At 35.2% G+C, this 23595-nt stretch overlaps 1 protein-coding gene across 1 annotated transcript in view; it reads right to left on the minus strand.

Moving 5' to 3' along the window:
* Positions 1 to 23595, minus strand: part of TET2 (tet methylcytosine dioxygenase 2) — a 118333-nt gene that overhangs the window by 9920 nt on the left and 84818 nt on the right. Inside the window, exons 7-9 of the mRNA XM_037031958.1 lie at positions 14162 to 14312; positions 12226 to 12315; positions 469 to 606 (exon numbers count right to left, since the gene is read on the minus strand). Coding sequence (XP_036887853.1) covers positions 469 to 606; positions 12226 to 12315; positions 14162 to 14312 — 379 coding nt within the window. The remainder of the gene's footprint in view (positions 1 to 468; positions 607 to 12225; positions 12316 to 14161; positions 14313 to 23595) is intronic.

Consider the following 23595-nt stretch of genomic DNA (forward strand, 5'->3'; position numbering starts at 1 on the left):
GAATAGGTAGTTCTTATGGCCATTTTTCACTTTGAATTTCCAATGGTAGTTACCATGGCAATGATGATGCGTTTTTCATTTGTACTTCTCTGCAAGGTGAACTGGTACCTTGGCTTGTTGCTGGCTTTCTGCTTAACTGATTATAACCTACCGGATACCTGACACTTAATTTTTAAAGGTTTTTTGGCAGTCAACTGTAGTTGGCAATGCAGAGTCACCAGTTTAGATTAGCACCAGGCATTTCCATGATTTTCATCTGCTTGTCAACACAGTTTCCCACCAGTGTGCCAATCTGCTGTGAGAGTACTAGTTATGCCAAACGATTGTGCAATAGCAGGTCATTCATGAAAACACTGCTGTGCAGGGTGACACTTGCAGAGGACATGCCGCTCTACCCAAATGCTGATGACTTCCAGCCCTCTGCCCGTCCACAGGGCACGCTGCCGGCCTGTCCTCAGCCCCACTTACCAACGTGCTGCCGTTCTGCATGTTGTGCAGGTCTCTATGGGCATGTGCACAGAAGTCCAAACAGGCAGTGACCCCCGAGAACGGGCGGCCTTCCTTTAGACCCAGGCGGCACTCTGGTGCCCTGTGTTCATATTCAATCTGAAAAGGAGAAGTGAGTGTGTGAGTGCAGAGGCTCGGGCATACATTTCCAAAAAGGAACAGGACCTGCGCACTAACCAGGCCCAAAGGACACATCGATATTCAGAATGTTTAGAAGTGTTGCATACTTTATACCCCAAAACACAATAGAATGACACAAAACAAAGCAAACACCTTGACATTGTAAAGTTATTTGACAGGGTTACTGAGGTTTAACTGACAAACATTAAGCAGGCTACATTTAAAGTGTACTATTTGATAAGTTCTGACATATGTACATGTGAAACCATTGTGGCAATCAAAATAATGTAACATATCTGTTACTCCCGAAGTTTCCTCATACCCCGTTATAATTCGTGCCTCCTCTTTGTTCCCAGGCAACTACCGGTCTACTTTCTGTCACTATTGACTAGTTTGCGTTTTTTAGAATTTTATATAAATAGATCTATTTTGAGTTAATTTTTGTATATGCTATAAGGTTAAGAGTCCAGGGTAATTTTTTCCCATATGACTATCCAGCTGTTCAAACACCAGGGAATACGAAAGTTCTTACTTTCTCACTGAATTGTTTTTGTTGATGATTGACTATACATGTTGGAACTGTTTCCAGACTCTGACCTTTTGGCATATAATGGCGTGTGTGTGCACACCAATATCAACTGTCTTGATGACTAAAAAATGAAGATTTTTAGTAAATCTTGAAGTTTTAGTGTAAATCTTCAAGTTCTACTTTTTTTAAAAAAAGGGATAAGTCAGAGAATATACATGCATAACCCACAGACACAGACAACAGTGTGGTGATGGCCTGAGGGAAGGAGGGGTGGAGGCTGGGGGAAGTGGGCAGTGGCTGGGAGGGGGTGGTAATAGGAACATCTCTAATAGTGTTAACAATAAAAATAACGTTAAAAATAAAAAATGTAGTTTTTTTTTTTTTTTTTTTAGTAAATCTTGAAATCAGAGTATACGTTTTCAGATTCTGGTTTTCTTTTAAAAAATTATTTGACCATTCTATGTCTTTCGCATTTCTCTCTAAATATTTTAGAATCACCTTGTCAGTATCTTAAAGCACTTGGTGAGATTTCAATAGGTCATGTATTGAATTCATCTGCATGGATTAATCTGGAATGACTGACATCTTCACACACTGTCTCTGTGATCATAAGCAGGTGTATTTCTCCAGTTATTTCGGTCTCATGTAAGTTCTCTCAGCTTCGTAGTCTCAGTGTACCGGTCTTATACTTCTTTGGAAGAGGTGTGCCTAAGAATTTCATTTTTCATACTACTTTAATTGCTATTGATTTCCATTTCAATTCTTAATGGTTTATTGCATGTATTAGAAATACAATTGATGTTTGTGTTTTGCAGCTTCGCTAATCCATTTATTAGTTAGGAGTTTTGGGGTTCCTTTGGTAGATTCTTTGGGACTTTCTATGTAGACGAGCTACTGTGTGCAAATAAAAACAGTTGTATTTCTTCCTATCCAATCCACATCATTTGTTTCTCACTGTCTAAAATTTTGTTAGATGTTAAATAGAAGTGGTAAGAATGAAGAATAAAATACTTGTGAGGATTCCTGTAAAGATTCCTAATCTCACAGGTAATATGCTCAGTCCACCACTAAATATGATGTTAGCTTTAGGTTTTTGATCTATGCCTTTTATTTGGCTGAGAAAATTCCCTTCTATGGATGCTGAATATTGTCAAATGTTCCTTATTTTTCTGTCTATTGAGACAGTCATATTTTTTCCAATTATGTTTGTTAATATTGTGAATCAGACTGATTGATTTTAATGGTAAGTGAATTAATAAGATACACTCCATTTGGGCATGATGTACTATTCCTTTACACATTGTCAAATCTAATTTTCTGTAATTTAGTATTTATGAGGAACATTTGACTATCGTTTTCTTCTTCCTTAATGCTTTTGTCTGGTTCCAGTACCAGAATATTTCCAGCCTCACAGAGTGTGAGTTGGGGAGTGTTCACTTCTTTTCTATTTTCTAGAAGCATTTCCACTGAGTTGTTACTATTCATTCCTTAAATAATGGGTCAAGCTTGGAAGGAAAGTCACCTGGACCTGGGGTTTTCAAAACGTTTTTAACTACAAATTCAATTTCTTTTTTTTTAAATATAATTTTTATTTAATTCTTGTTCAAGTACAGGTTTCTGTCTTATATTCCCAACCCTGCCCGCCCCCCACCCCATGCTCCCCGCCTCCCTCCCCTTTCCACCCTCCGCCCTTAGTTATTGTCCATGTGTCCTTTATACTTATTCATGTGAGTCCATCCCCTTTTCCCCTATGATTCTCTCCCCTCTCCCCTCTGGACCCTGACTGCCTGTTCCATATTTGAGTGTCATTGGTCGTATTTTGCTTGCTTGTTTGGTTTGTTTAGATTCCTGTTAACAGTGAGATCATATGATATTTGTCTTTCACTGCCTGGCTTACTACAAATTCAATTTCTTAATTTAATGAATAGTCTTAATTGATTAAGACTATTCATAAAATTCAGTTTTTTATTAGTAAGCTTTGGTAATTTATGTTTTTTAAGGACTTTGCCAATTTCATCTAAGTTACTGAAACTATTGGCATAAAGTTTAATAACATGTCTTTATTATTCTTTTAATTGCTGTAGGATCTGTAGTGATGTCTCATTTCTAATTCTTGATATTGGCAATTTTTACCTTCCCCTTTTTTTACTGATCGAATTGACTTAAACAACCAGCTTCTGGTTTTCCTGACTTATTCACTTGTTCTCCATATTTTATTTAATTTCAGTTCTTTCTTTAGTTTTTCCTTCCTTTTGCCTTTTAGGGCAAAATTGGTCTCGGTTTTTTGGGGAAAAAACATAGTTAATATAAAGCTTCATATTTTTGTAATACAAGTGTTTGGTGCTATGAATATCTATCTAAGCAAGGATTTAGAGCTGTATCCCACACATTTCAATTCCATGTCTTAAGTTTCATTTAGCTTAAAATACTTTCTAATTTTCCTTGTAATCTGTTCTTTGGCCTATATGTCATTTAGAAATACACTGTGCCATTTACAGATATTTAGGGATTTTGTAGGTATCTTTCTGGTACAGTTTTTAATTTAATTCAATTGGCTTTAATTTAGTAGGTGCTTACTTTAAGGTTTACAGTGTACTCTTTAACTTACTACAGTCTATGTTGTAACATTACACCACTTCATATATAATATAAGAACCATATCATCTTATCTGCAGTTTTGCTCTCCATGGTTTCAGTTACCCATGGTCAACCATGGCCTGAAATATTAAGTGGAAAATTTCAGAAATAAACTATTTATAAGTTTTAAATTGTACACTACTCTGAGTAGTGTGATGAAATCTCACACCAACCTGCTCAGTCCCACCTGAGTCGTGAACCATCCCTTTGTCCAGCATCTCCATCTGCATGTGCCACCCTACCCACCCATTAGTGACTTGGAGTCATCTTATGCTGTCAAATGCACTGTTGTGGTATCCCAGTGCTTGTGTTTAAGTAACACTAATTTTGTTTAATAATGGCCCTAAAACACATGAGTAGTGATGCTGGTGATTCAGATATGCCAAACGGAAGCCATGAACTGCTCTCTTTAAGTGACAAGTGAGTACAGTAAAATATCTTGAAAGACTGAAAGACAGGCTGACAGTGATCAGAAGGAAGAGATGAGGGGATAAACAGGGAAAAGGGTGAAGTGTTTACAGGAACAGTTATAAAGGACAAATGGACAAAAACAAGGGGGGGTGGAAATGGGGGAGGGAGGCCTGGGGTGGTGGGGAGGGGGGAGGGGAAAAGGCAGAAAACTACTTGAAAATAATAAATGACTAAAAAAATAGAAAAGAGTACTTTTATTATAGTTTGATAATTGTTTTATTTTAGTATTAGTTATTGTTTTTCTCCTGTGTCTACTTTGTAAGTTAAATTTCATCATAGGTATGTTTGTGTAGGGAAAAAACGTGGTATCTATAGGGTTTGGTACTACGCACAGTCTCAGGCATCCTCGGGAGTTATCAGAATGGATTCCCTGTAGATGAGGTGGGGCGGGAAGGTGGCTGAGTGTGAGCAACTACTGCAGTCCCAAGCCTCTGTGCTACTTCTGCATTTTACAAACCTCAAAGTACATTGTTAATAAAAATTTCATTGATAACTTTTAGTTATTGATTTCCCTTTTGAAGAAAATTTTAAAATAAGAAAAATCTTATTACTCACATATATACAATTTGTGATATTTTTCATTCCTTTCTGTCAATCCATATTTCTATCTGGTATCATTTTCTTCTTACCAGAGGGCTTCCTTTAACATTTTGAAGTGTTTTCAGCTGGTGGTAAATTATTTCAGTTTTTATCTGAAAAAATCCTTGCTTTGCCCTGACTTTTAAGAGTTGTTTTCACTCATTGTCTAAGTTGACAGTTTTTTCTTTCAGTACTTTAAATATATTTGTCCTCTATCTTCATTCATGCATTGTTTCTGACATGAAGTCTCCGTGTTTATTATTGTTTTCCTCATTAGATGTAATATGTCTTTTTTTCTCCATCTGCTTTTCACATTTTTCTCTTGATCACTGACTTCAAGCAAATTGATTTTCATGTACCTCCTGTGTAGTTTGCCTCATGCCTTTTGGGACTTGCTGAGCTTCTGGAATCAACGGTCTCACAGTATTGAGCAAAACTGAAAAAAATTAGCTATTATTTCTTTAAATATTTTTTTGTACCTATCTCCTCCCAGGATTACATATATATTAGTGTAGTAATTAGTTTAATCAGTAATAGGTCATTGATCTATATTATCTTTTCAGTTTTGTTTTTTCTCTTTATTTCACATTGGAATTTTTCTATTACTGTGTATTCTAGTCCACTAATCTGCTGTTGATTCTATCTATTGTATTTTTCTTAATACAGACATCATATATTTTTATTTTTAAAAGTTTAATGTGAGTCTTTTTGATATCTTCTTAGTTTTCGTTATCATGCTCATACTCTCCTCTGTTGTCTTAAACAAATGGAATAAATATATGATCAGCATTTTTATGTCCTTCTGTACATATTTTTATCATGTCATTTCTGTAACTATTTCTATTAATTGCTTTCCCTCCATCCTCATTATGGGTCATATTTTCTTACTCCTTTTTATGATTAGGAACTTTTGATAGCATGGTAGATATTGAAAAGTTTACCTGTTTAGAGATTTTTAAAGTCTTTGTTTTAGGACACTGTTATGTTATTTGGAATCAGTTTGATGCTTTCAAGTCTTGATTTCAAACATCTTTTTTTAAAAAAATATATTTTATTGATTATACCATTACAGTTGTTCTAGTCCCCCCCTTCATTCCCCTCCACCCGCACACTCCCTCCCCCACCATTCTCCCCCCCTTAGTTTATAACCACGTGTCTCAAGTTCTTTGGATTCTATATTTCCCCCACTATTCTCGCCCTCCCCCCTATCTATTTTCTACCTACCATCTATGCTATTTTCTGTGCCTTCTCCCCCCTTCTCCCCCTCCCACCCCCCTGTTTCTAACCCTCCATGTGTTCTTCATTTCTATGGTTCCACTCCTGATCTAGCTGTCCTCTTGGTTTGCTTTTGTTTTAGGTGTGGTTGTTGATAACTGTGTGTTTGCTGTCCTTTCACTGTTCATATTTTTCATCTTCTTTTTCTTATATAAATCCCTTTAGCATTTCATATAATAAGGGCTTGCTGCTGATGAACTCCTTGAACTTGACCTTATCTGAGAAGGACTTTATCTGCCCTTCCATTCTAAATGAAAACTTTGCTGGATAGAGCAATCTTGGCTGTAGGTCTTTGGATTTCATGACTTGGAATACTTCTTTCCAGCCCCTTCTTGCCTGTAAGGTCTCTTTTGAGAAATCCACTGACAGTCTGATGGGTACTCCTTTGTAGGTGACCGTCCCCTTATCCCTTGATGCTTCTAGGATTATCTNAGCATCCTGATAAATAGTGTCCTGAATTGTGCTTCTGAGAGGCTGGCAATTTCTCGGTCGCTTAGAGTTATTGGCTCTGGGACTTTGAGTTCTTCTTGCGCCATCTTTCAGGTTGTTGCTGCCTGTTCCATAGCAGGATCAGAGCCCTAAAGTGTTTACTAGAACAGGGCAACTAAGTCGCTGGGTTGTGACGTTGTATGTGGGGGCGGGGTCAAAGAGGGACAGTGGCTCTCACTGGTATTGCAGGGCAACTAAGTCGCTGGGTTGTGACGCTTATGTGGGGGCGGGGTCAAAGAGGGACTATGGCGTCCTGTCCGCCGCCTGTCGCCACGGCCCTTACCAGTGCCGCAGTTGCTGCCGTCACTGGGCCCACGCGTTTCCTTCCACTGCAGGTGAGTGTGCCACCGCCGTCAGCCCTCGCCCCCTGGGGCCTGCGTGGTCTGTCTCACTGTGCGTGAATATGCGCCCGCGGTCTGCCCCGCGCCCCAACTGGTTCCCGTCTGCCTGCGTGCCTGTCCTGCCCGACCCTGCTTGCTGCTGGCTCCGCCCCTCTTACCGTCCCCGTTGAACGGTTAGATGTAGTCGGACTTCCGTATAATTCAATTTTCTGTCCTTTGGTTGTGTCTTTGTTTCTCAAAACCTTTGTTGTATTCAAACTTGGTTTTGGGAGAAGGCACAGTGTTTCCACCTATGCCTCCATCTTGGCGGAAGTCCCGATTTCAAACATCTTTATCTGGGAGCAGAATAGCCTAATCTACTTCTACTTCCAAGGTCATAAGATTCTGAATATGCTGTTTGGCATTTTGTATGTTAATAGGTCTTTTCCTTGTGCATGTTATTAACAAAAACTTCCTAGGTCTTGTAAGAAACCAAGGGATTGTTCTGTTTGCCCCTTTTGATGGTTCTTTCCATAGCCTCGGTATTCTCTTCACATGCATGCGCTGTTCATTCGTCATTTGAAGACTCAGGCAGAACTGTGTGCAGGTACTGTGGGCTCTTCTCAATGATGCTCTCTCTGCCCTGGTACTCTGAGTTGTGTATTCTATGACCTTACTTCTCCAAATCCTGAGCTTTGTCTCCTTAATGCATAGAAAACCCGGGGGGCTATTTAGGACCCTCCTCCTGGCCCTGCAGCCTAATGTGCTCTTCAGGAAATAAGTTATGGTAATCATAGATTCTCTTTTTAATTCCCCCTTTTTCCTGGCCCTACTATCTTATGCTTTTTATTCTCCTATGTATAAAAAATAGTTTCATATATATATTATATGAATATATATTACAAACTAATATATATAATATTATATATATATATATATATATATACACACAAACTAATATATATATTAGTTTGTAAAAGCACATCCAGTCTCTGTAAATTCAACATGACACTGAATTCACAACATGTTTTTGATGGCTTGAATATTATTTACTACTGGGTTAATATAACATACTTGTGTACTGAAACTTAGGACTGTGGCCAAGGAAAGTGAAGGTGTTTACCACTTTATTTCACAGTTGTGTGGTTTGTGACTGTGTAGTCCATGCTGCGGTATATGGTCATCATCATGCTGTTCCTTGGATAAAACTGTACAGAAAGTCTCGCTGGTTATTAGACAGACTTATGCCGTCTCATAAGAAATACAGTGCTGGGGGCTTGTGCATAAATTACTGAAAATTCATCTCCATGTCTGGAAGACAATTCTAAGATATGGCTTTCTGATGATGTAAGATTTACTATTCAATACGGTAGCCACTAGGTAAATGTAGCTATTTAAATTAATTAAATAAATTTGATTAAAATAAAAATAAAGATTCATTAACTCCTTTGCACTAGCCACATATTAAGCATTTAATAACCACAAGTGGCTGGCAGCTATTGAACTGAATAGTGTAGACAGAATATTTCCATTTTCATAGCAACTTCTCTTGGATAGCTCTGGTCTAAAACGTTATTTCCACATATGAAAGCACATGATTTTGAGATTTGAACTTGCTAATTCAGGCCTCAAGTTTAATGTTAAGACAACCATAGAAGAGATTGAGAAATGTAAGTCTACTGGGTAGGTATAAAGAAATATTATTTAAATTGAGAGTAACCCCATGTAGTTGACAGAAGAAATGCTCTGAAGACCCAATGAAGTTTAACTTTAGTGGTAAGATTTTAACTATGAAAATGGGGAATGACACAAGGAAGCACAGTAAGATATGAGAAATAAAGGTAATATATTCTGTTGGAGGAAGCAAGCAAAGATCAAATGGTAGGTTTTGACAATATCCATAACCTCAAAACATCTTCCCATTTACTACTACGTGGAAAGATCACATGGCGATTTTTAAGAAAATCTCTAAACCATGATAAGACATATAGATGAACATTACCAATAGTCCCCATCATGCAATATAAAAAACAACATCCATTTATAGTCATTAATTGAATTAATTTAGAGAGATATTACATTTACTTTTTATGTACAAATGCATGTAGAATTTAAATTTTATTGTATTGTGTTAAAAACACAACATGAGATCTACCCATCTACCAAAATTTTCAGTGTACAGTGCATATTGTTGACTATAGGTGTAAATGTTGTACAGCAGATCTATACAGCTTATTCATCTTGCATAACTGAAACTTTATGCCCATTGTTTAATACATCTATGCACTTATTCATATATAAATATTTTTAAAACATTTTGGGGTGGTGAACACACAATATAGAAATCATGCATTATAGAATTGTACACTTAAAACATATGCAATTTTATTACCCAATGTCACCCCAGTAAATTGAGTAAAAGAGAAAATTGAATTAAAGAAAAACACCAAAAAACCCCCCATCTCATGAGTTACATATAGTCTCATATATAATCATCTTGTTATAACTTAAACCTTTTGATTACCTTCGTATTTTATATACTCAAGGTTCAGGAAATGCATAAAATATTCCAAAGAAAATGTAACAGGGTAGAATATAAATGCTTACAAAACCAAGTGAATCTCATTTTACAGTGAAAATCAAAGGAGTAAACATTAATGCTTTCTTCATCTGTCCCTCTTCCCAGCTAAAATCACTTGATTAATAGCACCTATAAAAAATTCATTTAACAGAAAGTAGTTGAACTTGAAATTTAGCAACATAAACAATTTGTTTTCTTCTTTTCATCCTGATTTATTGTGTCTCTCATCCAGAATTATTTTTCAACAGCACCAAAGCATCATTTACTAAATTAGGTAAGGCAGTAAAATAATAACTTTAATCCCACCATTATACATAGCATTTAAAATAATTTTCATAGACATTTGTATACATTTCTAAAATGCTAAGTTGTGACAATAAAATAACTTATAAACAGATCACCATTATTAAATTTGCTTCCTTTGCTCCCACTAAAAAAGAGTCAAGGTTTAGGGAAAGTGTTAAAGTCCATAGTAGAAATGAGTAGCTAAATCATTCATTAGAATTGGTCTGTCTGCTATTAAACTAAGATAATCCCATTAGTCTTTCATGTTAGGTAAATGTTTGCCAATGTACTATACTACTGCCCTTCATACTTTCCGATATCCCTTTCTGCTATGTACTCTGCTCCATGCCTTCTCATCACCTTCAGCTTTCCTCCGTCCATCAGTCTGCCCCTTGCCCTTAAATCTTTAACTTCTCCCAGTCATTGCTCTTACCCCTAGCACTTACTTTACTGGTTTCTCTTCCTCCACTTAGTCATAAAATGTTAATGTGCTCCAGAATCCCACATTACCATTAGCCCCCTCTCCTCTCTATAATCTCCACTCTGAAAAATAGGCATTCACACCTATGCATTCACTTCAGCTACTTCCTGCATTTTTTGTAACTTGTAAACCTATAGTGCTAGCCACGGTTCTTCTTTGGACTTTCTAGTAATCATCCCAGAAATATACAAAACCTAGCATCTCCAAAATAAAATTTATCCTCTTCCCTTTCTCTCCCCCCACACTTAATTACTTTTCCTCCCTGATTTCTGATACTAGTTAACAGAACTACCTGTTCAAGTCAGATTCTTTTTGGCTCATCCTCAAATCCAATTAGTCACTAAATTCTGTAAGTTCCACCTCAAATGTTTCACATCTTTATTTCCTTTTATATATCACTGCCATTTCTTTTGCCCAATGATGGCCATAGCTTACTTCTTTTACAATTTAGTCTTACACTAAATCTAAATTATATTTCATTTGTTTGGGTGGTTGAGTGACCTTTTTAAAATTAAATCACTTCACCCCGCCCCCTCAACCCCAACACACACTTAACATACCCAAACGTTAACTTCCTTACCTACGTGACGAAATTCAAAAATCTTTTTGTGGCCTGCAAGGATTTGTGACCTTACACCTGTACTTTCAGGGAGATCCTTTTTGTGTCTTCAGAAATGGGTGCATACTTCCATCCCAGCTGCTACTGTATTATTCTGTAATTGCTATTTCACATATCTCTATCTCTTCTAGGGGAAACAATTCCTTATAGACAGAAAAACTACATGCTCATGTTCACAGTGACTAAACAGTGTCTGGTTTGTAACAGGTTTTCATTTAATGCTTTTGTTGCTAATATTATTGAAACAGAAAAGACTTACAGTCTTATAGTCTTTTGCTTCTTTCCTGAGTATTTCTGAACAAGAATTTTAGAAAACCTAGCCTTCTAAAAAGGGGCATTGCAGAACATACGTATAAAATAGAAAAAAATTTTGCTTGGTTCATGAAGCCAAGGCAGAAAGTGGATCTAGCAGAATCTGGCATATGTGGGCACTTACTTTACAGCTTTATGTGGGTACACACACACACACACACACACACACACACACACTTTCTTTGAAGACAGTTATGAAGTGGTTAGAGCCTATAGTTTGGGTCACATCCTTTTTTTTTACTTTTTTTTAATGTTCTTTTTTTTGTTTGTTTTTAAAATATTTTTATTTTTATATATCTTTAGAGGGGAAGGGAAGGAGAGAGGGAGAGAAACATCAATGAATGGTTGCCTTTCATGCGTCCCCTGCTGGGAGTTGGCCTGCAGGGAACTGGTCTGCAACCCAGGCATGTGCCCTGACTGGGAATCGAACTGCGATTGTGTGGTTCGCAGGCCCGCACTCAATCCACTGAGCTACACCAGCCAGGGTTTTTTAATGTTCTAACATGTAATGTCATTATACATATATATATTTATTTAAATATTTTATTCATTTATCTTTAGAGGGGCAGGGAAGGAGAGAGGGAGAGAAATATCAATGTATGGTTGCCTCTCATGTGTCCCCCGCTGGGAACTGGCCTGCAACCCAGGCATGTGCCCTGACTGGGAATCAAACCGAGATTGTTTGGTTCGCAGGCCTGCACTCAATCTACTGAGCTACACCAGCCAGGGCATGGGTCACATAATTTTAATCACCAAAGACTTCTTACAGAGACAAAATTATTCATATGAGAACAAGATTAGTGGATATTGTGATCCTCAGAAACTCATATTTACTGATTAAAAGACCAAAATAGTATCATTTTTGTTTAGCAGAAACAGAACATTGCAGCAACTTTAACAATTACAGAAAAAGTTAAAAAAATAAAGAAAAATCTGTGCCTCGAAATATTTTTGGCAATAGTTAGGTAGGCCATCAATAATAAGTAAATGATGCAGTTATTGTCGATTATTTAAACCTACCTGATTATTGTATGCATCAGGGGCAAGTCTCTTGTACGTCGGTGCCATGAGAGTGGACAGGTTTTGTAAATGAGACTCCAGTTTTTCTTCCTGTAAGAAGTGAATAATTCTACATTAAATTCTACATCCACCCTCTCTGTATACAAGAGAGACTGTCAGTTAGATCCCCCCTTATATCTTAGAGCCAAATTACTACATACTGTTCTTCTTACTGAATAACTGAAGGACTTTGACACGACTATTTCTAGGTGCAAGTACGGGCCACACATTACCTAGTTTTGTATGTACTATTAAATATGAAGTTCTTCAGCATTTTCATAAGATTAATTAACTTTCCACTTTGCCTGCAGACAGTTGGCATTTTATAAATAGAAGCCCAGGCTAGCAGCAGGGTTGGGAGCATGAGAGTGTATGGTCTGAAAGAGACCACGTCTCTACTCCCTCTCCAGTGAGCTGCCAAGGACGGTGAGCTATGAAAAGGATTTGTTTGGTTTAATTTGTCTGTTTCTAATCTTTATAGTTGGATATGTCTATTAAGACAGCATTTCAAAATTTGTAATAATCATTTCCTGTAACTCAAAGTGACTAGGTGCTTCAAATATGAATAAAATTTTCAGAACTAGAACGTGGTTTTTACAAAGAACTTTATAAAGTTCACTTCAAAGGAGAAATGTTCAGTTATACCTCCCACAAAGAAAAGATTTTTTCAAGGTAATATATATTTTTAAGTCTTAAGGTGATAACACTCAGTTGTTCTATTCATACTTAGAAGTTCTCACTTCATATGGATGTTTCTCTAAAAATTCTGGGAGATGTGACTACCAGGCAGAAACGTACTTATTCACATTTTGAGAAGGTGAGGAGGCTTCTGGGCAGTGCTCTCCCACCTCACTAAGGGAGGGTGTTGCTAAGCCGTTTCCTGAATTTGGTTCACTCGGAAACTGGCTGGGGCGATGAACATTTATGAGATCAGGTTGAACTGGCTCTCCAGTGTGGGAAATTCAAGTGGCTGACAGCAGGTGAAATTCCTGCTCTTCGTTAGGCTTATGAATATTTGGTTTTTCTTACAAAAAGAAGACATCTAGCACATTTATTTGTTTATTAAAAATATGATTCTTAAAAATATATAATTTCATGAGTTTTGCACTTCTACTTACTATCATAGTCATAAATAATAAAGTTAAATTTTTCATTTAGGACATATCCACAGTATAACTATATTTCAATTGCATTTAAAATTTGAAAGATAATTATAAAGTGCACAGAATAACTAAAATTTGGTTATATCTAAATGATAAATACAGTTAGGTTTTCTGATTATTTAATTAGCATAGTCTAGAATGCATGCTACCCAAATGTTGTTAAATTTGATACAAACCTGCAAGTTATATTTTGAGAAATATATATTGTTGAGAAAAAAACCCAGTAACTTCAATAAGAAATCAGTGTTCATTTATTTCAATTGTACTTTTATATTAAAATCTAATTATGTTTTAGGTACTTAAATGCATTTATTATAGTAACTAAATTACCAAATTTCATGGTGTGAAAATGTGACTAGAAATAGTCTTTTCTGAATGTGCCAGTTTTATTCAGGCTCAACAGATGGTAGTTTTAACACTAAACTGTTAATGTTTAGTTTTAATACTGAATTGATAGCTGTTCAAAAGTCTAGAATTAATATAAAAGATAGAGAATAAATATAAAAGGCAATAGGTATGAAGAGCTTATGCTGCTCAGGTCTTGTTACTTTGCTATAACATGGTTATTGTGTTAACTTAATAAATTATAATGTGTCTCCAGTTTTGCAAAAATTTTGTTGATTCATCTCTGAGACGAAATTTTTTGTTAGAGATTAATGGGGTGTGTCATATTGTTCATCTGCGCTCAGCAATTCTCCATCAAAAAATAAAGGTATTTCAGGAAGTAAACAAACCTCTTTTGGGTCATCCCCAAGCAGCTTAAATTTTCTTGGTATCTTGCTTCTGGCAAACTTACATCCATTGTAGTACATGCTCCATGAACAACCAAAAGAAAAGGAGGCACCACAGGTCTCTGGGTCCAGCCCTTGACAGGCACAGGTTCTCCTGAGAAATCAAAGGATCAAGTTCATGGCTATCGTTAGCATTGTCTAGGCTGCCAATTTCATATTCTGGGTATCTACACACAAATATGAGTACAAGTTAGTTTTCTGAACGATATCTAATCTAATTCTATTATTAAGCTGTGACACCCATATCAGAAAAAAACTATTTCAATTGACTTTAAACATAAACAAACTTTTTATTGTAGTATAACACACACACAGAAAACCACACATCATTTTATAGCTTGCAAATGCTCACAAATGAAATACCCAAGACAGTAGCATCCAAATGAAGAAATAAAACATATTCTTGCACCCCAGAATCTCCTCTTAATTATTCCTCCCAGGCATTTTTCCACTAACAATAACTTCTATCAGAAGAGATTAGCTTTGCCTATTTTATAATGTATATAGGATATTATATACCTACTGTATATAGTGTATGTATCTACATACACACACATATGTGTGTGATATAGTTTTGCCTCTTAGTATAAAATGATATTAAAATACTAGTATTAAATATATTGTATACAGAGTATAAAATAGGCAAAACTATACACTCACACATATATAGAATTATATAGTATAAGCTGACTTGTGTTTTGCTTTTGTTCATTATGTTCAGAATATACAACCTGTTAATGCATGTGTTGTGCTTTATTCATGTGTTTATTTGTTGAGCTGTTTTTCATCATATGCCACAATTTAAGTATTCTACTACTGATGGGCATTTTAGTGCTTTCTAGCTTTTGGCTAAAACACACTATTGTGCCTTCACAGCCCAAGTTAAATAGATCCTAAGAGCAATAAACAATAAGCTAAGAAGCCAAAAAACAAAACATGATGAAACAACCTCCTAGGAAACCTATTTTCACTAGGTATGCTTTCAGCTTTAATGAGAAACAACTGGCGAACAAAACTGTACAATATCTCAAGTGTGCAATGTGATGGTTTGATATACGTATGCATTGTGAAAGGTTTCCTCCACAGAGTTCATTTACACATCCATCACCTCACATATTCATCCTTTTTTTTTTTTTTTTGGTGTGGAGCTCTTAATTCATAACTCTTACACAAATACTTAAGTTCTACTTTCTTAGAAAACTTCAAATATATAATATAGTATTATTAACTCTAGTCACCATGTTATACACTAGATCCTCAGATATCATTTTATAACTGAAATATTGTATCTTTTTATAAAACTTCTCCTATTTCCCCTGCTCCCAAGCCTCTTATAAACATTTTTTGGTTCTGCTTCTATGAATTTGACTTTCTTTTGCATTTGTTTCTGATTCCACATATGAGTGAGGCCATGCAGTAACCGTGTGGCTTATTTCACTTAGCATAATGCCCCCCAGGTTTCCATGTTGTCACAAATGTCAGGACTTCCTTCTTAAAGCCCGAATAGGTAGGTATTCCTGTGTGTGTGTTGTATGCATGAAATACATCTTCTCTGCCCATTATCTGTGTGGAACTCAGGTTGTATCCACACCTTGGTCACTGTGAATAATGCTCCAATAAACACTGAAGTGCAGGCAGCTCTTTGAGATAATAATTTCATATTCTTTAGATATATACGCATAAGTGGTATACCTGGATCATATGGTAGTTCTGTTTTTAAGTTTTTGAGGAACCGCTATAATGTTTTCCATGGTGGCTGTTAACCAGTTTGTGTTTCCAACAACAGTGTGTAGCATTCCCTTGGCAGCATTTGTTACATCTTGCTTTTTTGACTCTTATTAGAAATGTGGTTTGCAAATACTTTCTCTCATTCCATAGGCTGCCTTTCATTTTGTTGATGGTTTCCTTGCTGTGCAAAAGCCTTCTAATTTGATGTGGTCACACGTAACTTATTTTGCTTTTGCTGTCTTAGCTTTTGGTGTCAGATCCAAAAATCACTGTCAAGAGCAATGTCAAGATGTTTACCCCTAAAGGGGTTAAAATCGGGCCTCCTGAAGATGTACCACTTTGGCATGCAAATTATTTTGAAAGGCAACAGAGATCCTGTGGACTCACAAGAAAGTTTTACCTCTTCTTTAAATAATTTATTTTAGGGGATTTGCTTATAACAAGAGATATCATCAGAAATAATTTTATGACTTATCTACAGGGCAAGGCAAACTCCTAATTACCGAACATCTGCTCTTCCTAGCATCCATCCTGCAAATGACCTTCCTCCCTTCTGAAGACCCAGGGTGCCCTGACTCAGAATATTATACATATGTCATTTTCCCTTTCTGTCTCTGAACCTCTCATGTATGTGAGGTCTCTCTCTCATGCATGTGGTTTTCCCAAATGTACCCATGTAATTAAACTTGCTTATTTTCTCTTGTTAATCTGTCTCATGTTGGTTTAATTATAAGACCAGCTTGAAGAACCAGAAGAATAAAGTTTCTTCTTCATACATCCTATGCTTTTTTCTATGAGTTTTATAGTTTCAGATATGTTTAAGATTATAATCCACTTTGAGTTGACTTTTGTCCATGGTGTAAGAGAGGACTTCAGTTTTATTCTCTTACATGTGGTCATCGGTTTTCCCATCATCATTTCGTTTATTTATTTATTTAAATTGTTGTTCAAGTACAGTGGTCTCCTCTTCATCATTTATTGAAGAGAGTACTCTTCTCTCATTGTACGGCCTTGGCTCCTTTGTCAAAATTAATTGAGCATATTTGCAAGGGTTTACTTCTGGGCTCTGTATTCTGTTCCTCAATCTATGCATCTGTTTTAATGCTAGTACCATACTGTTTTGATTGCTAGCGCCTTTTAATATACTTTAAATTCAAGAAATATGATGACTTCAGCTTTGTTCTTCATCTCAAGATTGCTTAATGTTGGGGACTTTTTTGGCTCTATACAAAATTAAGGATTTTTTCTATTACTGTAAAAAATCACCATTGAAATTTTGACAGGATTTCACTGAATCTGAAGATTAAAAAAATAGTACAGGTATTTTAAACAATATTATTTTTCCAATCCACTGGCTAAGAATATATTTCCATTTTTTGTGTCCTTTTCTACATCTTTTCATCAATATCTTATAGTTTTCAGTATACAGATCTTTCTCCTCCTTGGTTAAATTTACTCCTAGGTATTTTATTCCTCTTTGTTCTATCATGAATGGGATTGCTTTCTTAAGTATTCTTTCAGTTAGTTCATTGTTAGTATATAGAAATACATTGGGTTTTTGTATATCAATGTTGCATTCTAATATTTTACTGAATTTATTTATTATAAGAGTTTCTGGTATGATTTTAAGAGTTTTCTACATATGGTATTTTTCTACATATATGTTATCTGCCAATATTGATGAATTTACTTTTTCTTTCTAATTTGGATGTCTCTTATTTCCTTTCTTGCTTGATGTCTTTGACGAGGATTGTCAGTAGTATATTATATATGGTGAAAGTAGGCATTTTTGTCTTATTCCTATCTCAGAGTAAAAGCTTTCAGCTTTTGAACACTGAGTATGATGTTAGCCGTGTCCTCTCACGTACAATTTTCATTATGTTGAGATACATTCCTTTTTAATCAATTTGTTGAGTTTTTACCTTAAAGGGATGTTGGACTTTGTTAAGTGCTTTTCCTGTGCCTACTTAGATAATCATTTGATTTTTATCCTTCATTTTGTTAATATGGAGTATTGCATTAATTGATTGGGTACAGTGAACCAGTCTTACATCCCTGGAATACAGCCCCTTTGATCATGGTGTATGATCTTTTGAAGGTACTACATAAGTTAGTTTGCTAATATTTTGTTGAGGAATTTTACATTTTATATTCCTCAGGGATATTTGCTGGTAACTTTCTTTTCTTATAGGGTCCACTGTTTTGGTATCAGAGTAAATAATGGCTTTTAAAAATAAATTTGGAAGTGATCTCTTCAAATTTTTTGGAAGAGTTTGACATGAATTCAAACTCAGATACACTAAAAACATCCTGGCTAGTAAGGTCTTCTAGAGAATTACCAAATAGGTAAAATGACAACTCTTCCCTGGGAATGGGGTTTTGAATGATATCCAATCTAAGACTCCTACATCCAGGGGTTGCCAGGACAATTTTCACCATGAATGAGGCCTCCTGGTTTCCAAAACTGTTGTGGAGTTCAGGGTACAATGGGAATAAGGCAAGTTGAAAAACTATAAAACTTATTCTTCTCACCAAAATCCCATTGCTTTTCTTGAATAAATTTTCCCAGAAAGATGCAGGGCTTTTATAAATTCATAGATTTCTCGGAAGTTGATTCTGATAATATTTACCAGTGTTCTTACTGCTTTTATGGTAGAGAGATTTCAGAGGTTCTTATTCTGCCATCTTTGCTGACATCTATAAAATTATAATTTTTAATTATAACATTTCTTTTGCATTCTTTAGCTTAAATTCTTTAAATACATTTTCTTTATCAGCTGTTTGGTCACCATGAAACATAGATTGTAAACAAATTACAGAATAAATTCATGGTAAGTTGTGAAATTTTTGAATAGTAATTTAGTGCCTTAGTAATCATCCAAAAATAATCAATTAGTTTATTCTTTGTTTTAGTATCATTATTAACTCATGGATTTTAACCTATATTCAGTAACAAGATCTCTTCAAGATAGAGGAGCAATTTCCAAATAATATCATTACTACTAATAAACTACTGATGTGCAATGAGGTCAGAAAAACAATAACTCAATTGAAAATTTCACTAAAAGGGTTCCACAATAGATTACATCAAGGGAAAAAAGATCAATGAAATCAAAGACAGGGAAAAGAGCAGTGGAATTCATCCACTTAGAGTAGCAAAAATTGAAAAGAAGGAATAGAGTGAAGACAACTTAAGGATTTATAGGATACCATTAGAACCAATATATACATTATAGGGGTCCTAGAGGAGAAGAGATCACCTTCAAATTTACGTTACAAGGCCATTATTACCCTGATACTAAAACAATGGAAACTACAAGAAAAGAAAATTACTAGCCAATATCCCTGATGAATAATTTTACAATGTAAAATCCCTCAAAAAATATTAGCGAACCAAGTTTTGTAGTACAAAGGGTCATACACCATGATCAAGGGGGCTATATTATATCCTAGGGATGTAAAAAAGGTTCACCATATCTAATTTATGAATGCTCCACATTTATAAAATGAAGGCACTGGGATGGCATATTAAAGTGCTGTTAAGAAGAAGACAACTATGAAATTCTGTATCTAGCAAAACTATCCTTCAATAATGAATAATAAATTAAGATAGTCCCTGATAAATAATCTCAGAGCATCTATTACCATTAGGACAGCTCTAAAAGAAATATTAAATAAAGTCCATCAGTTTAAAAGAAAAGGACACTAGGCAGTAACTTGAGTGTACATGAAAAAATAAAGAGAACCAGTAAAAGTTAGTACTAAGGTAAACAGAAGTTATATATATTTTTTGTTTTAAACATTTTTTCTTTTATCTGATTTAAAGGGAACTGTATAAAGCAATAATTATAAGTGTATGATGTTAATGGGCATACAATGTATAAAGTGTAACTTTTATAAAAAAGGAGTATAAAGGAAAAGGAGGGAACAGAGCTATATAGAAAGAAAGCTTCTATACACTATTGTAATTAAACTGGTATTTCTCCAATTATGTTGTTAAAATTTAAGATGTTAAAATCTCCAGGGTGCAACCAACAAAAACATAACTTCAAATAATATAACAAAAGAAATGATGAGGGCGTTATAATGGTACACTAGAAAATACCAACTGAATACAAAATAAGGTAGTAATCAAAGAACTGAGACACAAAAAACACAGACATACAGAAATCAAGAGTGAATTGGCAGACATAAATCCAACTTCATCAGTCATTAGATTTGATGTATGCGGATTAAATAATACCATTAAAAGGAAAAGACAGAAAAGATGGATTAGAAACACAACCCAGCTGCCTCCAAGAGACCCATCTCATCAAAAGATACACACAGACTAAAAGTAAAAGGTTGGAAAAAGATATTTGACACAAATAGAAAAGAAAAAAGAGCTGGGATAGCAGTACTTACATTAAAAAAAATAGACTTTACAACCAAGGCTATATAGTAAGAGACAAAGAAGGACATTACATAATGATAAAGGGAATAATCCAAGGAGAGGATATAACCCTAGTAAACATTTATGCACCCAATATAGGAGGCCCTAAATAGTAAAGCAATCTTGATGGATATAAAAGGAAAGATAAACAGAAATACCTGCAGTTGGGGATTTTAACACCCCATTGCCTTCAATGGATAGATCTTCTAGGCAGAAAATCAGCAAGAACATAGTGGCCTTAAATGACGCACTAGATCAAATGGATTTAATTGATATCTTTTTTTAAGCGATCGTTTTATTTTTTTATTTTATTTTTTTCAGTTACAATTGATATTAATATTATTTATATTAGTTTCAGGTGTACAGCTTAGTGATGAATTACATATATTTTTTTAAATTTAGTTCTTGTTCAAGTACAGTTTTGTCTTATATTCCCAGCCCTGCCCCCACTCCAGTGCTCCCCACCTCCCTCCCGTTTCCTCCCCCCACCTTAGTTCTTCAGAGCATTTCATACTAAAGAATATACATACTTTTCAAGTGCACATAGGACATTTTCAAGGACAGACCACATGTTGGGACACAAAACAAGTATCAATAAACTTAAGGTGACTAAAATCATACTGAGCATCTTTTATAGGCATGATGCTATGAAACTAGAAATCAATCACAGGAAGAAAACTGAAAAAACACACAAAGACACGGAAGCTAAATAGTAGGTTATTAAACAATGAATGGGTCAACAACAAGATCAAGGANTTCCCAGCCCTGCCCCCACTCCAGTGCTCCCCACCTCCCTCCCATTTCCTCCCCCCACCTTAGTTCTTCAGAGCATCTCATACTAAAGAATATACATACTTTTCAAGTGCACATAGGACATTTTCAAGGACAGACCACATGTTGGGACACAAAACAAGTATCAATAAATTTAAGGTGACTAAAATCATACTGAGCATCTTTTATAGGCATGATGCTATGAAACTAGAAATCAATCACAGGAAGAAAACTGAAAAAACACACAAAGACACGGAAGCTAAATAGTAGGTTATTAAACAATGAATGGGTCAACAACAAGATCAAGGAAGAAATCAAAAGATACCTTGAAAAAAGTGAAAATGAAGACACAAAAATCCAAAATCTATGGGACACTAAAGCAAACCTAAGAGGGAAATTCATAGCAGTACTTGCCTATCTCAAAAAACAAGAAAAAGCTCAAATAATCACTGTAACTTCATACTTAAAGGAACTTGAAAAAGAACGACAAACAAAGCCCAAAGTCAGTAGAAGGAAGGAAATAATAAAAACCAGAACAGAAATAAATGAAATAGGATCTAAAATAATAATATAAAAGATCAATGAATCCAAGAGTTGGTACTTTGAAAAGATAAACAAGATTGACAGACCTTTAACCAGACTCATCAAGAAAAAAAGACAGAGGACCTGAATAAATAAAATCAGAAATGAAAGAGGAGAAATAACTGACACCAAAGAAATACAAAGGATAGTAAAGAAAAAAAACTTATGAACAATTACATGACAACAAAATGGTCAACCTGGACAAAATGGATAAATTCCTAGAAACATACAATCTTACAAAAATAAATCAGGAAGAATCAGATAATCCGAATAGACAGATTACACCAATGAAACTGAAACAGTAATAAAAAAACTTCCAACAAACAAATGCCATGGATCAGATGGCTTCATGGGTAAATTTTACCAAGTATTCTGAGAAGAACTAACAGCTCTCCTTCTCAGACTATTTCAGAAAATGCAAGAAGGAAGGCTCCCAAACTCATTTTATGGGGCCAGCATTATCCTAATTCCAAAACCAGATAAAGGCAATACAAAAAATAAAATTATAGGCCAATATCATTGATGAACATAGATGGTAAAATCCTCAACAAAACATTAGCAAATCATATTCAGCAGTGTGTTAGAAAGATCATACACCATGATCAAGTTGGATTTATTCCAGGAATGCAAGGTTGGTGTAACATTTGCAAATCAGTAAATGTGATATACCACATAAAATGAAGAACAAAAACCACAAGTTCATATCAACAGATGTAGAAAAAGCTTTTGATAAAATCCAGGACCCATTTATGATCAAAACTCTTAGCAAAATGGGAATAGAAGGAACATTCTTCAACATAATAAAGGCCATACATGAGAAATCCACTGCCAAGATTGTACTCAATAGGTAAAAACTACAAGCATTCCCCTTAAGTTCAGAAACAAGACAGGGATGTCTGCTTCTTCCTCTCTCATTTAACATTGTACTGGAAGTCCTAGCCACAGCAATCAGAAAAGAAGAAGAAATAAAAGTCATCCAAATTTGAAAGGAAGAAGTAAAACTGTCTATATTTGCAGATGACATGATACTGTACATAGAGAACCCCAAAGATTCCACCAAAAACTACTAGAATTGATAAATGAATTCAGTGAAGTAGCAGGATACAAAATTAATATTCAGAATCAGCTGCATTTTTATATGCCAATAACAAACTAAAAGAAAGGGAAATTAAGAAATCAACCCCATTTGTAACTGCTTCAAAAAGAATAAAATACCTAGGAATAAACCTAACCAAGGATGTAGAAGACTTGTATGTAGAGAATTATAAGACACTAAAGAAAGAAAATGAAGACACAAATAAATAGAAGCACATACCATGTTCATGGATAGGAAAAATGAACATCATTCAAATGTACATCCTACCTAAAACAAACATTAGATTCAATGCAATTCCAATCAAGATTCCAATGATGTATTTCATAGAACTAAAACAAATATTTCAAAAATTTACATGGAACCAGAAAAGGCCCTGCATAGCAACAGTGATCCTGAGAAAGAAGAACAAAGTTGGAGGATCATGCTACCTAATATTAAACTATACTGCAAGACCATAGAAATCAAAACAGCCTGGGACTGACATGAAGACAGACACATAGATCAATGTAACAGAATAGAGAACCCAGTAATAAACCCACACCCTTATAGTCATCAATTAACATTTGACAGAGGAAGCAAGCATACACAATGGGCTAAAGATAGTTTATGCAATAAATGGTGTTGGGAAATTTGGACAGATACATGCAGAGAAATGAAACTAGACTGACTACCTTCATGCACCACACACAAGAATAAATTCAAAATGGATCAAAGACTTAAATGTTATACCCCAAACCACAAATATCCAAGAAGAAAATGTAGGCAGCA

The sequence above is a fragment of the Sturnira hondurensis genome, unplaced genomic scaffold, assembly GCF_014824575.4.
Source record: "Sturnira hondurensis isolate 20B ecotype Veracruz unplaced genomic scaffold, ASM1482457v3 Scaffold0021214, whole genome shotgun sequence".
NCBI lineage: Eukaryota > Metazoa > Chordata > Mammalia > Chiroptera > Phyllostomidae > Sturnira > Sturnira hondurensis.